The sequence below is a fragment of the Staurois parvus genome, unplaced genomic scaffold (genome assembly GCF_062004578.1).
Source record: "Staurois parvus isolate SC_StPar_1 unplaced genomic scaffold, SC_StPar_1.0 ptg000470l, whole genome shotgun sequence".
NCBI lineage: Eukaryota > Metazoa > Chordata > Amphibia > Anura > Ranidae > Staurois > Staurois parvus.
This window is the reverse complement of record NW_028318266.1, coordinates 3,292,523-3,305,939: the sequence shown is the minus strand read 5'-3', so window position 1 is coordinate 3,305,939 and position 13,417 is coordinate 3,292,523. Positions and strand designations below refer to the sequence as shown.

Sequence of the window (13,417 nt, the reverse complement as noted above, 5' to 3'; positions counted from 1 at the left end):
CGGGGGATGGGGCCAACGAGGCCATAGATGTGAACACGGCGCAATGGTCAGACCAGGGGATGGGAATTATTTCAGAAGTCAGAAGCCGGGGGAAAGAGGCGGTGGTGATGAAAATATGATCTATCCTAGTAGAAGGTGTATTGGCGTTTGGTCGTGTTGAGTTCTCGCCATGAGTCTATCAAAGAATAACGTTGTAGTATGGTTTGGAAGGTTTGTTTAGAAGCAGGGATAGGAGATGGTTGAGGAGATTTGTCGAGAAAGGGATATATTACACTGTTAGAGTCTCCGCTAACAATTAAAGTTCCGCGTTTATGATGGTCTATAACCGAGAGTATGTGGGAAAGGAATGGTAAAGGGTCTTGGTTTGGGGCATAGTATGCAACAATGGTGACATCTACGTCAAGGAGTTGCCCTACTAACAGGAGGTAACGACCCTCCGGGTCTTTGATTTCGGTGCATAGCGTGAAAGGTGTTGTGCGATGGAAGGCAATCAGTACCCCCCTACGTTTGGCGGTGGCAGAGGCTGTATAGACCTGAGGATATCGAGGACCAAAAAACTTAGGAGTGGAGTTGTGAGTGAAGTGTGTTTCCTGTAGACAGACCACGTGAGCTTTAAGTGTAGCAAAGGTTCGGAAAGCCTTATTACGTTTCTGCGGGATATTGAGGCCCTGAACATTCAGGGTAAGGACATTTAACGAGCCCATGGGGAAAGCGCATAGTGGTTTGGATAGCATGGCACCACCGCCCGGGGTGGAGCCTGACGATTACTGCGGGGGATGAGATTGTTGCGGAGTATGTTGTGCAAAGTCATGGAGTCATGTTGGAGGGAGGGAAGAGGGGTACGGTAGGAGAGAGGTAACAGGAAGGAAGGGGTGTAGAAGGCCATTTAAGGCCTAAAACGTGGGCTCCCAAGGACACCCTGGATCAGGGTGATCTAGGGAGCAATAGTAGCCCAAGTGTTATTAAATAACCAATAACACAGGGGCTAGGGTGGAGTGTGCAGGTACGCGGACTGTGAGGATGACAGCAATGTGATTACTAAATGATGGCAAGGTCCCGGTAGAAAAAACAGGTATATAAAAAAAAACATTCGAGAAAATCAGGGCATCCCAGACTCAGACAGCACTAGTAGTGCTAGTGAAACCTCATGGGTGCAGGGGTGCGACATCGCATGCCGTCAAAGCCTAGGCTCCCAGATATAAACTAAAATGGAACCCAGGAGGGGGGGCGCAGAACAATCCCCATGTTGTGGGGCAACCAAAATTTAATGGGTAGAGGGAGAAAGAATATTAGCGGTGTTAACCACAATGATAACCAAAAGAGTACACAAGGATAAACGTGGGACATAGTTCAGTCCATGGTATCTTGTGAAGATAGGCCCGGAGACGAAAAACACCCTGTCTTGTGGAAGTTGAATTGACCTTCAGTTGTACGCGCGGGGAAGGACTTCCGCGGCGAGCTGGGTGTGGACCTTCGCTTGGCGCTTTCTGAAGGCATCGCTGGGGGATGTAGTTGCAGGGTCTGCAGGGTGTCTAAAAGGTCCTCCGGAGTCTTGCAGGTGTAATCCTGGGACTGGTGTCGGAATCACACTGCAAAAGGGAAGCTCCACCTATATTGTATAGCGTGTTGTTGAAGTACTTGTAGGTGAGGTTTCATAGCCCTGCGCTTGGAGATAGTTGTGGGGCATAGATCTTGGAATAATTGGTAGGTATGACCTTGGAACTGTAGAGATTCTGCGTTACGGGCAGCTTGTAGAAGTTGCTCCTTGGTACGGAAAAAGTGAAGCTTGGCTATAATGTCACGTGGCGGACCATCAGTGCGTCGTGATGCTAACGCCCTGTGTACTCTATCCAATTCTAATCTGTCGATTGGGATAGTTGGGGCAAGCTCTTGGAACAGAGCTGTTATCGTTGATTGGACATCAACGATTGTTTCTGGAAGGCCGAGGATACGTAGATTTGAGCGCCGTTCTCGGTTTTCAAAGTCCTCTAGTTGTGTCAATAAAGTTGCGTTTTCGTCACGCAGGAGATCAAGGTCATCCATATGTGTCTGAAGTGAGGCGTCAAGACCATCCACCCTCTGTTCTAGGCCCGCAGTGCGTTGTCCTAGTTCACGGATTTCCCTAGATAGCGTGGCAGTGATGTGGTCTGAGGTTTGCTTCAAAGCTTTGTGTAGCATTTTTTCAAAGCGTGATAATATGTCAGGGGGTGTAAGGTCAGGTGTCAAGGCTTGTGCAGGGACATCGGTTTCAGTGTCACACTCACCCTCAGACATGCAGGGATGGCTGGGCTGCGGATCCTGCAGGGCTGCATATGCCCCTGCTGCCTGCTTGCTTCCACGAACTGGGGCGGTGGCCATCTTTGTGGAGGCCTTTGCCAGGGCCTCCTTGATGGTTTTGGTTGATGGGGGGACCTGGTGTCGGGGTGCCCCCTTAACCATATTGCAGCTTTTAATGGGGGGGGGCTGTTATTCTAATCCCAGCCCCCCTGCTCTCTCTCCTCTGCCTCCGTGTAGCGTGGGCAGCGGTGGGCGGGCCTATGGACGGCTCACTGCGGGGACAGAGTCCCCTGTCGGATTTCTCCGACTTGCTGCGGAGGATCCGCCTCAGACCAGGGCAGATCGGACCCCGGGAGGATTGCCATGGGGACTGGGTCCCCTCCTTGTGTATTGCGGGCCGGGACCCGCTGCTTCCAGGCACTGTCACCCGACGGGGAGACGGAGCCTCATCGGGACATGTCCGTCCCGCCGGCCGCGCATGCGCACTCATCGCTCCACCTGTTTTTAGGGGTGACATGTAACATGTTCACATAGCCACAGCCACCTCCCATTGTTCCCCCTCCCTCTGACAGATAATACAGAGAGAAGTCTCCCCATACTATAAGTCAAGTTTGAGACCAGCAGGGCCGTGTGGGGCTCCACCCTTATTAATTCACAGACTTCCATGAATGAATGAACTGCAAGTGCCGACAGCCTTAGCAGCTGTTGGCTTGTGGTTTTCAATGAACTACCATAGAGCTGTGGAGCGTCATGGTAGTTCAATGAAGCTTCCTGCCAGTATATCTGCTTGGCTGTACCTCCTGTACATCCCATACATCCAATACATCCTGTACATCCCTTACACCCTGTACACCCCGTACATCCCATACATCCCGTACATCTCATACACCCGTACATCCCGTATACCCCATATACCCCATACATCCCATACATCCCATACATCCTGTACACCCAGTACATCCCGTACACCCCGCACGTGCTGTACACCTCATACATGTTGTACACCCCGTACATCTTGTACACCCTGTACATGCCATACACCCCGTACATGCCATACACCCTGTACATCCCGCACACCCCATACATCTTGTACACCCCACACACCCCATACATCCCATACACTCTGTACATCCCATACATCCTGTACACCCCGTACATCCTGTACGGCAATCAGATATTCTGACAAGTCTGCAGGAGACCTGCATGCATCTATTTGTTTCTATTTTATTTTATTCTTTTATTTTCTATTTTATTCTCCTCTATTCTGTTTCACTCTATTTTTTATTCTATTTTATTCCATCCTGTTTTATTCTATTCTATTCTAAATTCAGATTTTGGAAGACGGCTATAATTACTCTATTTTATTATTTTCTATTCCTTTCTATTCTTTTTTTCTATTTTATTCGTTTTGAAATTCGAATTTCAGACGACAGCTATATTCTAACACTAATACACAAAGTCTTTGAAGGAAATCACCAATATGTTTATATTTGGAATTTGTTTTTCAATTAGATTTTGTGTTCGAATTCATTTCAAATTCGATTTGAATTTGATTCTAATTTGGATAATTTGTTATTTCGGATGAAACTTTGTTTTGTTTTTTCGGATTTGTTTAAAATTATTACTATTGTAATTCAGAAATTTAGATACATTCAAATCTCTCGATCATGCAAAATTCCATCTGAATTTCGATTCACAACAAAATTTGATTTTAATTTGGATAATTTGTTATTTCGCATGAAACTTTGTTTAGTTTTTTTGGATTTGTTTTGCTTGAGGTGATTGTAGCCGTATTAGTGCATTTGCGACAGAAACAATTGAGTACTGTCCGTGATACTTTTTTTATTTGCACTAACATACAATTTTGAGGACAAGCTTTCGGGGTATGTCCCCTTCTTCAAGGTCTAAGCAGTACTATTAAAAATCACAAAGTTTAAGCAGAATGTTAGAATGGATTGAGAGAAAAAAAAAAAGAAAAAAAAAAAAGGGCTACAGATAAGATACATCAAAAGTGAGGGGGGGAGGGGGGATACAACACTCACACAGAGGGGGTCAAGTTTTAGCTAATAGATAGTCATAAAGCTGTAAACTAATCAGTAGGAAACTTCCTTCTGATTATGATGCCACAAATAATGGAAGCAAACCCTGCAATAAGAAACGCTGCAAGCTGTGCAACCAAATCAATCCATCAAAAAGTGTCAGACACTCAAAAGGAATCTTCAATATTTCCGGATCATACAGCTGCACCTCCAGTAATGTTGTATACCTTATCCAGTGCAGAAAATGCAGCAAAGGATCTTATGTTGGTGAAACAGGACAGAGGTTGCAAACACGGATGAATTTACACAGACATACCATCAAGGAACATAAAGAAGATGACCTCTGCACACCTGTAGGACACCATTTCTCACAACCAGGCCACAATATGGAAGACCTCAATATTTTAGTTCTGAAAGGAAAATTTAAATCCATCCAGGAAAGAAAAACATTTGAACTAAGAATGATAATTCTATTTGACACTAAAGATAACGGTCTTAATTTGGACATGGGATTCCTCAACCACTATCCGACAGCTTTATGACTATCTATTAGCTAAAACTTGACCCCCTCTGTGTGAGTGTTGTATCCCCCCCTCCCCCCTCACTTTTGATGTATCTTATCTGTAGCCCTTTTTTTTTTTTTTTTTTTTTTCTCTCAATCCATTCTAACATTCTGCTTAAACTTTGTGATTTTTAATAGTACTGCTTAGACCTTGAAGAAGGGGACATTCCCCGAAAGCTTGTCCTCAAAATTGTATGTTTGGATTTGTTTAAAATCATTACTATTGTAATTCAGAAATTCAGATACATCCAAATCTCCGGATAATGAAAAGTTCATCTGAATTTCGATTCACAACAATACGAACCGCACATGTCTACTTTTAACACGGAAACCTGAGATTTCAGAAACAGCATCAAGAACCCAATTCTATTTGAGAGTAAGATGTATAGAGAAATTTAGACTTACCCCCATAAAACAGGCGATGCCCAATACACTGAGAAAGACACCGTGTTTCCTCATATTCTTCAAGGGAGGAGCACAAGTATTATCAGTCCATGTGAATCGTTTCTATGACAGCTTTGTAGGACTTTGTCCTGTTCCTGTTGTAATAAAGCAGAGAACACAATGACGTAAAAATTGTGATCAGCAATCCCAGCAGCATACCAGTACAAGAAGGTTTCAGTGCAATAAATGATACAAAGCATAAATGCCATTTCCAATTAGGTCCAAAAAGGCAGGAGAACTCAGGAATCTTGGGTCCTCCTCCTCCTGACGTCACGGCCGGTCATGCATTCCACGGTGGCTCCAGCGTCACTTTCGGTCCTGTCAAGCCTGTCAGGACTTTCTACAGCGGTGGTTACCGCGGTCTCTATCTCCTGGACCCGGTCTGTCTCACCTGGACCCGGTCTATATCTCCCACACCACCACCGGTGGACTCACGGCTCCGAATTTGAGGCCTGTTTCATTTCATAAGCGCACTGTTCATCTATAAATGTGAGTGCATTACTGATGATTTTTAACCACTTGAGCTCCTGAGGATTTACCCCCCTTAATGACCAGGCCTCTTTTTGCTACTCGGCGCTGCACTAATTCAACTGATAATTGCGCGGTCATGCAATGCTGCACCCAAACAAAATTTACGTCCTTTTTTTCACACAAATAGAGATTTCTTTCGGTGGTATTTGATCACCTGTGCGCTTTTTATTTTTCACGCTATAAACAAAAAAAGGCCAAAAATTTTGAAGAAAAACAATATTTTTTACTTTCAGCTATAAAAAATATATAGTAAACTCAAAGTTGGTTATAAATTTAGGCCAAAATGTATTCTGCTCCATGTTTTTGGTAAAAAAAAAATCCCAATAAGTGTATATTGATTGCTTTGTGTGGAAGTTATAGCGTCTACAAACTATGGTATAGATACTGCAATTTACGCCATTTTTCTGCTATACAGCGCTGCGCTAGTTTAACGGACAATTGCGCGGTCATGCAATACGGTACATAAATTAAATTTACATCTTTTTTTTCCCCACAAATTGAGCTCTCTTTTGGTGGTATTTGATCGCCTGTGCGGTTTTTATTTTTTTACCGGCTATGTCCCGGCAATCGGCGGCAATCAGTGACAGAGAGCACAGCTGCAGTAGCTGTGCTTTCTGTCACTTCCCTGACAGCTCGAGGACAAGCTGATCAGGACAGAAGAGTTTCTCTCTCCCGATCAGCCTGTCCCCATCCAGCACACCCCCCCGCCCCCTAGTAAAACACTCCCCCTCACACAGATAACCCTTCCCTGAAAAATAAAGTTAACCCCTTCCTCCCCATTGCCATTAGTACAGTGTCAGTGTTTTTTTTTTTTGCACTGATCACTGTACTGGTGTCACTGGGGATGTCTGTGACCCCAAATCAGTACCCCCCAATGTCAGAATGTCCGCCGCAGTCCCGCCATAAGTCGCTGGTCACTGCCATAAGTCCCTGATCGCCGCCATAATTCACTGATCGCTGCCATTATTAGTATAAAAAAACCTAAAAATCCCAGTATCTTTCCCGCCATTTGTAAACGCTATAACTTTCACATAAACCAATTAATTTACACGTATTGGGGTTTTTTGTAGCAAAGACATGTCGCAGAATGCATTTTGGCAGAAATTTATGACTACATTTTATTTTTACATTTTTTTTTACTGGACATGTTTTATAGCAAAAAGTCCAAAATATTGTTTTTTTTCCTCAAAATTCTCAGCCTTTTTTTTATAGCGCAAAAAATAAAAACCGCACAGGTGATCTAATACCACCAAAAGAAAGCTCAATTTGTGGGAAAAAAAGGATGTAAATTTAATTTATGTACCGTATTGCATGACCGCGCAATTGTCCGTTAAACTAGCGCAGCGCTGTATAGCAAAAAAATGGCGTAAATTCCATTATCTATCCCATAGTTTGTAGACGCTATAACTTTCACACAAAGCAATCAATATACACTTATTGGGATTTTTTTTACCAAAAACATGGAGCAGAATACATTTTGGCCAAAATTTATAACCAACTTTGAGTTTACTATATATTTTTTTATAGCTAAAAGTAAAAAATATTGTTTTTCTTCAAAATTTTTGGCCTTTTTTTGTTTATAGCATGAAAAATAAAAAGCGCACAGGTGATCAAATACCACCGAAAGAAAGCTCTATTTGTGTGAAAAAAAGGACGTAAATTTTGTTTGGGTGCAGCATTGCATGACCGCGCAATTATCAGTTGAAGTAGTGCAGTGCCGAGTAGCAAAAAGAGGCCTGGTCATTAAGGGGGGTAAATCCTCAGGAGGGCAAGGGGTTAAAGTTGTAGCGTTTACAAATGGCGGTATAGATACTGGGATTTTTTTTTTCTTTTTACTAGTCAGAGACTTATAGCAGGACTGAGGTGGGCATTCTGACACTGGGGGGGGGGGGGGGACTGACGTGGTGTCACTGACATCCCCTGTGACACCAATACAGTGATCTGTGCTAATAAAAAGCACTGACACTGTGCTAATGACACTGAGCAGGAAGGGGTTAACGTCTGGGGCGATATGTGTTCTGTGTGTGTTTTACTATGAGACTGTCTGTGCTTCCCACTGTAAGTACACTGCTTTGTATGGCTCTGCTATGCAGAGCCATACAAAGCAGTGTGCTGGAGCTGACAGGGGAGAGAACTGTATTGTTTAAGTCAGAAATGTTCGGCGATCACCGAGTGCCGGCGAGTAGTCACTGGCCAGGACCTGGTGATTGACAGCCGGGGCCTCGAATGCAAAATCACGTATATATACACGTGATTGTGCGCACCCCTGCCGCCCCGTAACAGTATTTCTGCTATAGGGAGGTGGAAAAGTGGTTGACACTGAAACCTGATATTTCAAAAACGACATCAAGAAATGAGTTCTATTTGCCTGGAAGATATACAGTGTTATATTGAAATTTAGACTTACCCCCTAAAAAACAGGCGATGCCCAAAGCAGAGAAAGTCGACTGATTTCCTCGTTTTCGTTGAGTTTGGAAGTGTTAGCAGTCCATAACAGACGTATCTAGGGCGGCTTTGTAGGACAAACAGTATAGCTCTTTGCCCTGTTGTGATACAACGGAGAATACGATGATGTCGAAAAAATGCCTTCAACGTTCCCAGGAGAAAGACAGAGCAATAAAGTTCCAGTGCAATAAATAGTGCAACATTAATGTTTAGCTAGCAAAAGCTACGTACAGAATGCCAAGTATATCCAACTGTTTCTTGTACTATAGTATGTGTTATGCAGGCCCAGGGGTGGACTGACCATTTGGGAACTTGGGCACTGTCCGAGGGCACAGAGTCAGTAGGGGGCCTCATGAGATGCCCCTGGTACCTTCCATAGGCTTTTTTGGGTGTGGTTTGAGTGTGGGCGAGGACACAGGGGCCCCATGATCCCCTATTGACCTCCTACTCTCTAGCTCCCTTGTCTCCTCCTCCCATGCTTGTTTCCAGGACTTCTCCAGAGCTTCCCCCATCCTCTGGAACTCCATACCCCAATCCATCAAACTATCGCCCACTCTGCTCACTTTTAGGCGATCTCTGAAAACCTATCTCTTCAGGGAAGCCTACTCTGCCCTCAGCTAATACTGAAATCCTCTACTCTTCCAACCACTCCATCCCCCCCAGTTATTACCTCTTGTACCACTATCCCCTCCCTCCTAGATTGTAAGCTCCAAGGATCAGGTCCCTCCTTTTCCTCTTGTATTGAATTGTATTGTTACTGTATTGTCTCCCACCATAATGTAAAGCACTGAGCAAACTGTTGGTGCTATATAAATCCTGTATAATAATATATAAATCCTGTATTATAATAATAAAACCATGGTATATATACTGGAATTTGCACAGGTATGATTCTATACTGGTAATGGCCAGTGATCAGAAACTTATAATGGGACTGTGACAGTGTGGGGGGCAATCTGGTGCTAACAGACCCTTGCTGGGAGGCAGGGGCGGACTGACCATTCGGGAACACAGGCACTGGCCGAAGGCCCGAGGTCAGAAGGGGGCCCCATGAGATGCCCCTGGTACCTTTCATAGGCTTTTTTGGGTGTGGTTTGAGTGTGGGCAAGTACACAGGGGCCCCATGATCCCCTATTGCCTGGGGGCCCCATGAGTTGTCAGTCCACCCCTGTACATGGGTCGAATTCTGAACAAATTTTCTTTAGAAAATCAGAAATTTTGTGCGTTTTGTAATGTGATGGCGCCACCATTGATTTCAAAATTCAACCAACCAAGCCTTTAATTTCTCCTTATATTGCTACAGAAAAGAATTTTCGTGGCCAAGAATTTTCTTTTCTTTCCAGGTCACAGCTTTATATTTCTCGCACAATTCTCCCATCGATTCGAAATTTGTTAGTTTTTCAAAAAATTATCAACATGCCCAATCACTCAAATTCGATGGTCGCACAAAAATCGGCCATTTCTGTGACCCACTAATGGTTCGAATTTCAAAAGATTTTCAAAAGAAAATTATTTTGGAATTCGACCCGTGTATGGCTGGCTTTAGATCTGTGCAGGGGCGGACTGACCGTTTGGAAACTCGGGCACTGCCCAAGGGCCCAGGGTCAGTAGGGGGCCTCATGAGATGCCCCTGGTACCTTTTTCATAGGCTTTTTTGAGTTTGGGCAAGGACACAGGGGCCCCATGATCCTCTATTTCCCGGGGGCCCCATGAGTTGTCAGTCCGCCCCTGGATCCTGGTTACCAGATGATCTACATATGTAAACTTGTTGGACGTACCCAAACCTGCTTACCTGCTTCACTCTTGGCAGTCTTGTAGGCTTCCCGGCCAGATAATTCTGCTAGGTCCTCGAATCCATGAGACCATTCTGTAGACTACACTGTATCCGAACAATGCAAACCAGCCCCAAACTTAGAATGGGCATCATTGTACTCGCCTTTCCTCCACTGACACGACGTCTGCAAGGTTCATCATTAGACATGTGCAGTTCGTTCTGTTCCTAATCAAAATCCAGATGAAATTTTCGTTATTAAATTCAATTAAAAATTGTGTTTCATTATTTTAGATTTGTTTAAATTTGTTACTATTTTCATTCAGAAACTCGGATACATCCACATCTCTTAACCACTCCCAGTCCGGACACTTTCACCCCCTTCCAGGCCGGACACTTTCACCCCCTTCCAGTCCGGACACTTTCACCCCCTTCCAGTCCGGACACTTTCACCCCCTTCCAGTCCGGACACTTTCACCCCCTTCCAGTCCGGACGCTTTCCCCCCCCTTCCAGTCCGGACGCTTTCCCCCCCTTCCAGTCCGGACACTTTCCCCCCCTTCCAGTCCGGACGCTTTCCCCCCCTTTCAGTCCGAACACTTTCCCCCCCTTCCAGTCCGGACACTTTCCCCCCCTTCCAGTCTGGACACTTTCTCCCCCTTCCAGTCCTGACACTTTCCCCCTCTTCCAGTCCGGACACTTTCCCCCCCTTCCAGTCCGGACACTTTCCCCCCCTTCCAGTCCAGACACTTTCCCCCCCTTCCAGTCCGGACGCTTTCCCCCCCTTCCAGTCCGAACGCTTTCCCCCCCCTTCCAGTCCGGACACTTTCACCCCCTTCCTGTCCAGTCCAATTTTCAGCTTTCAGCGCTATCACACTTTGAATGACAATTGTGCGGTCATGCAACACTGTACCCATTTAGCATTTTTTTGAGACAGATAAAACTTTATTTTGGTGGTATTTATTCACCACTGGGAATTTTATTTTTTTGCTATATAAATGAAAAAGTCCAAACATTTTGAAAAAAAGTTTTTCTTATACAATTTTGCAAATAAATAATCTTTCTTCATAAATCTTGGCCAAAATGTATTCCCTTATCTTTTTAGTAAAAAAAAAATAACCCAAATTAGTCTATAACCAAAAATTTAACTTTTTTTGTTTTTTGTTTATAGCACAAAAAATTAAAAAACGCAGAGGTGATCAAATACCACCGAAAGAAAGCTCTATTTGTGGGGAAAAAAGGACATAACTTTCATTTATGTACAGAGTTGCATGACGGCACAATTGTCAGGTAAAGTAACGCAGCGCCATATAGCAAAAAATGGCCTGGTCAGGAAGGGGGGTAAATCCTCAAGTGAATTTGAAATGAATTTCAAACCACAGGCAGGAAAGCAGGTACCCAAGCATCATCTGTACTTGCTTAGCTGCCTTGGAGGGCAGGGGAAACATCAGGCCCCTGATGTTTCCATAAGGTTCCTTTCACAAGGCAGGTCCAATCACATCCTCTTGACCAGGGGCGGACTGACAACTCATGGGGCCCCCGGGCAATAGGGGATCATGGGGCCCCTGTGTCCTTGCCCAAACTCAAAAAAGCCTATGAAAAAGGTACCAGGGGCATCTCATGGGGCCCCCTACTGACTCCGGGCCCTCGGGCAGTTTTCAAATGGTCAGTCCGCCCCTGCTCTTGACGGTTTTTCAGGTGGACCTGATTGGAAGGCCCGTTCACCCCTATGAACAGGAGGGGCATAAATGAACTTGTGTCTGTTTATACCTGCCAACCTCCAGGTCTGATCCCATCCGCTAAAAGAAAATGGAAGGGGATCTGTCCTCTTCTATTTAGGTAGAAGAGATAGGAGGGTAGTCGTGTGTGGTCCAGGGGCGGACTGACCATTTGGAAACTCTGGCACTGCCCGAGGGCCCGGGGTCAGTAGAGGGCGCCATGAGATGCCCCTGGTACCTTTTTCATGGGCTTTTTTGAGTTTGGGAAAGGACACAGGGGCCCCATTATCCCCTATTGCCCGGGGGCCCCATGAGTTGTCAGTCTGCCCCTGGTGCGGTCCTTCTGATCAGAAGTAGCTGTCACCTGCCCAAAGCTAACGCAAAAGGACTTGTTAGACCCCTTGTGACAGCAATAAAGTTAAGCAAAAAAAATTTAAAACGTTAAAAAAAAAGAAAGAAAATTAAAAAAAAAATTTACAAGCACCCCGTCTGCTCACTCATGCAAGCAAATGCAAACACACATGTAGTTCTGGCATGCATATGTAAATAGCACACACACACAGGTACGTGTACAGGGCTACCGTTAGAAATCACGGGCCCCATAAAGCCTACCTGACAGCCCCCCTCCCCCCCAAGTGCTGTGGCCTGTACAGTGTGAATCACAGATTTAATGACTGTTTCTGCGTACAGGCAAGCCTATGTTATGCTATGAGAACACAGCTGCAGGTCCTAATTTGACAGGTGTGTGGATGCAGGTGTATTTCCCCCAAACCCTTAGATTTCCCCCACTTACCTGCACCTACACACTTGTCAAATTAGGACCTGCTGCTGTGTTCCCAGAGCTGCTGCATCCTCATAGAGTAACAAGCCGTGCCGTAAAACCTCTCATTCACACTGTGTAGGCCAGAGAACCCGTGTGAATGAGTCCTTCATTTTTTAAAATAATTTTTTACAATTTTTATTTTTTACAGCTCTGTCGGGGGTATGCTTGGGTGAAATATCAGGGGTCTAAACAAACCCCTGCCATCTCACCTTAGAGACAGTGCAAGGAATTGAGGACACAGATTCTTCCATTCCTTTCTCTATAAGCCTCAGCTACACTACAGGTGAATGAACATGAAACAGAGGCTCCTGTTCATTCATAAACAGAAAATTAAACAGCAGCAAAGCACCGAAAGGCGTCCAATATATATCTTCTTTGGGCGCTTTGGGGGAGGAGAGACCACACAAGCCCATAGTGCTGTATAAAGCTCCTTTCACACGGGCAGACTCTGGCAGTGGATCCACCTGCTCAGAGGGGTATCTGTCCGCTGATCCCCGCTGAGCAGGCGGATGACAGGTTTTGGTCGGTTCCGCTGCTGCAGAGTGGACGCAGACATTGCCCGCTGGTATGGGATGGTCAGATGGAAATGGACCACCTTTCCGTTTCCACCCGATTGTCATCTAATCCGATCCACTGGACAGATGGGGAATGGATTCCCATCCATCTGTTTTTGGCGTACAGGATCAGATCGGATGCTGGCGAGTCCGCTGACATCCGCCTGTCCATAGAAGTCTATGGATGGACCAATCGGGTCCTCCTAAAAAACAGCCCATTGTCCTCTATGGGCAGTTGGATGTAAACAGACCGCC

General features: G+C 45.2%; 1 protein-coding gene across 1 annotated transcript in view; it reads right to left on the bottom strand.

The window, feature by feature from the left end:
• The window catches only part of LOC149452561 (NXPE family member 3-like), a 37,333-nt gene extending 31,921 nt beyond the window's left edge, over positions 1-5,412 (bottom strand). Inside the window, exon 1 of the mRNA XM_089689347.1 lies at positions 5,284-5,412. Coding sequence (XP_089545473.1) covers positions 5,284-5,337 — 54 coding nt within the window. The 5' untranslated portion in view covers positions 5,338-5,412. The remainder of the gene's footprint in view (positions 1-5,283) is intronic.
• Positions 5,413-13,417: the final 8,005 nt, after the last annotated feature.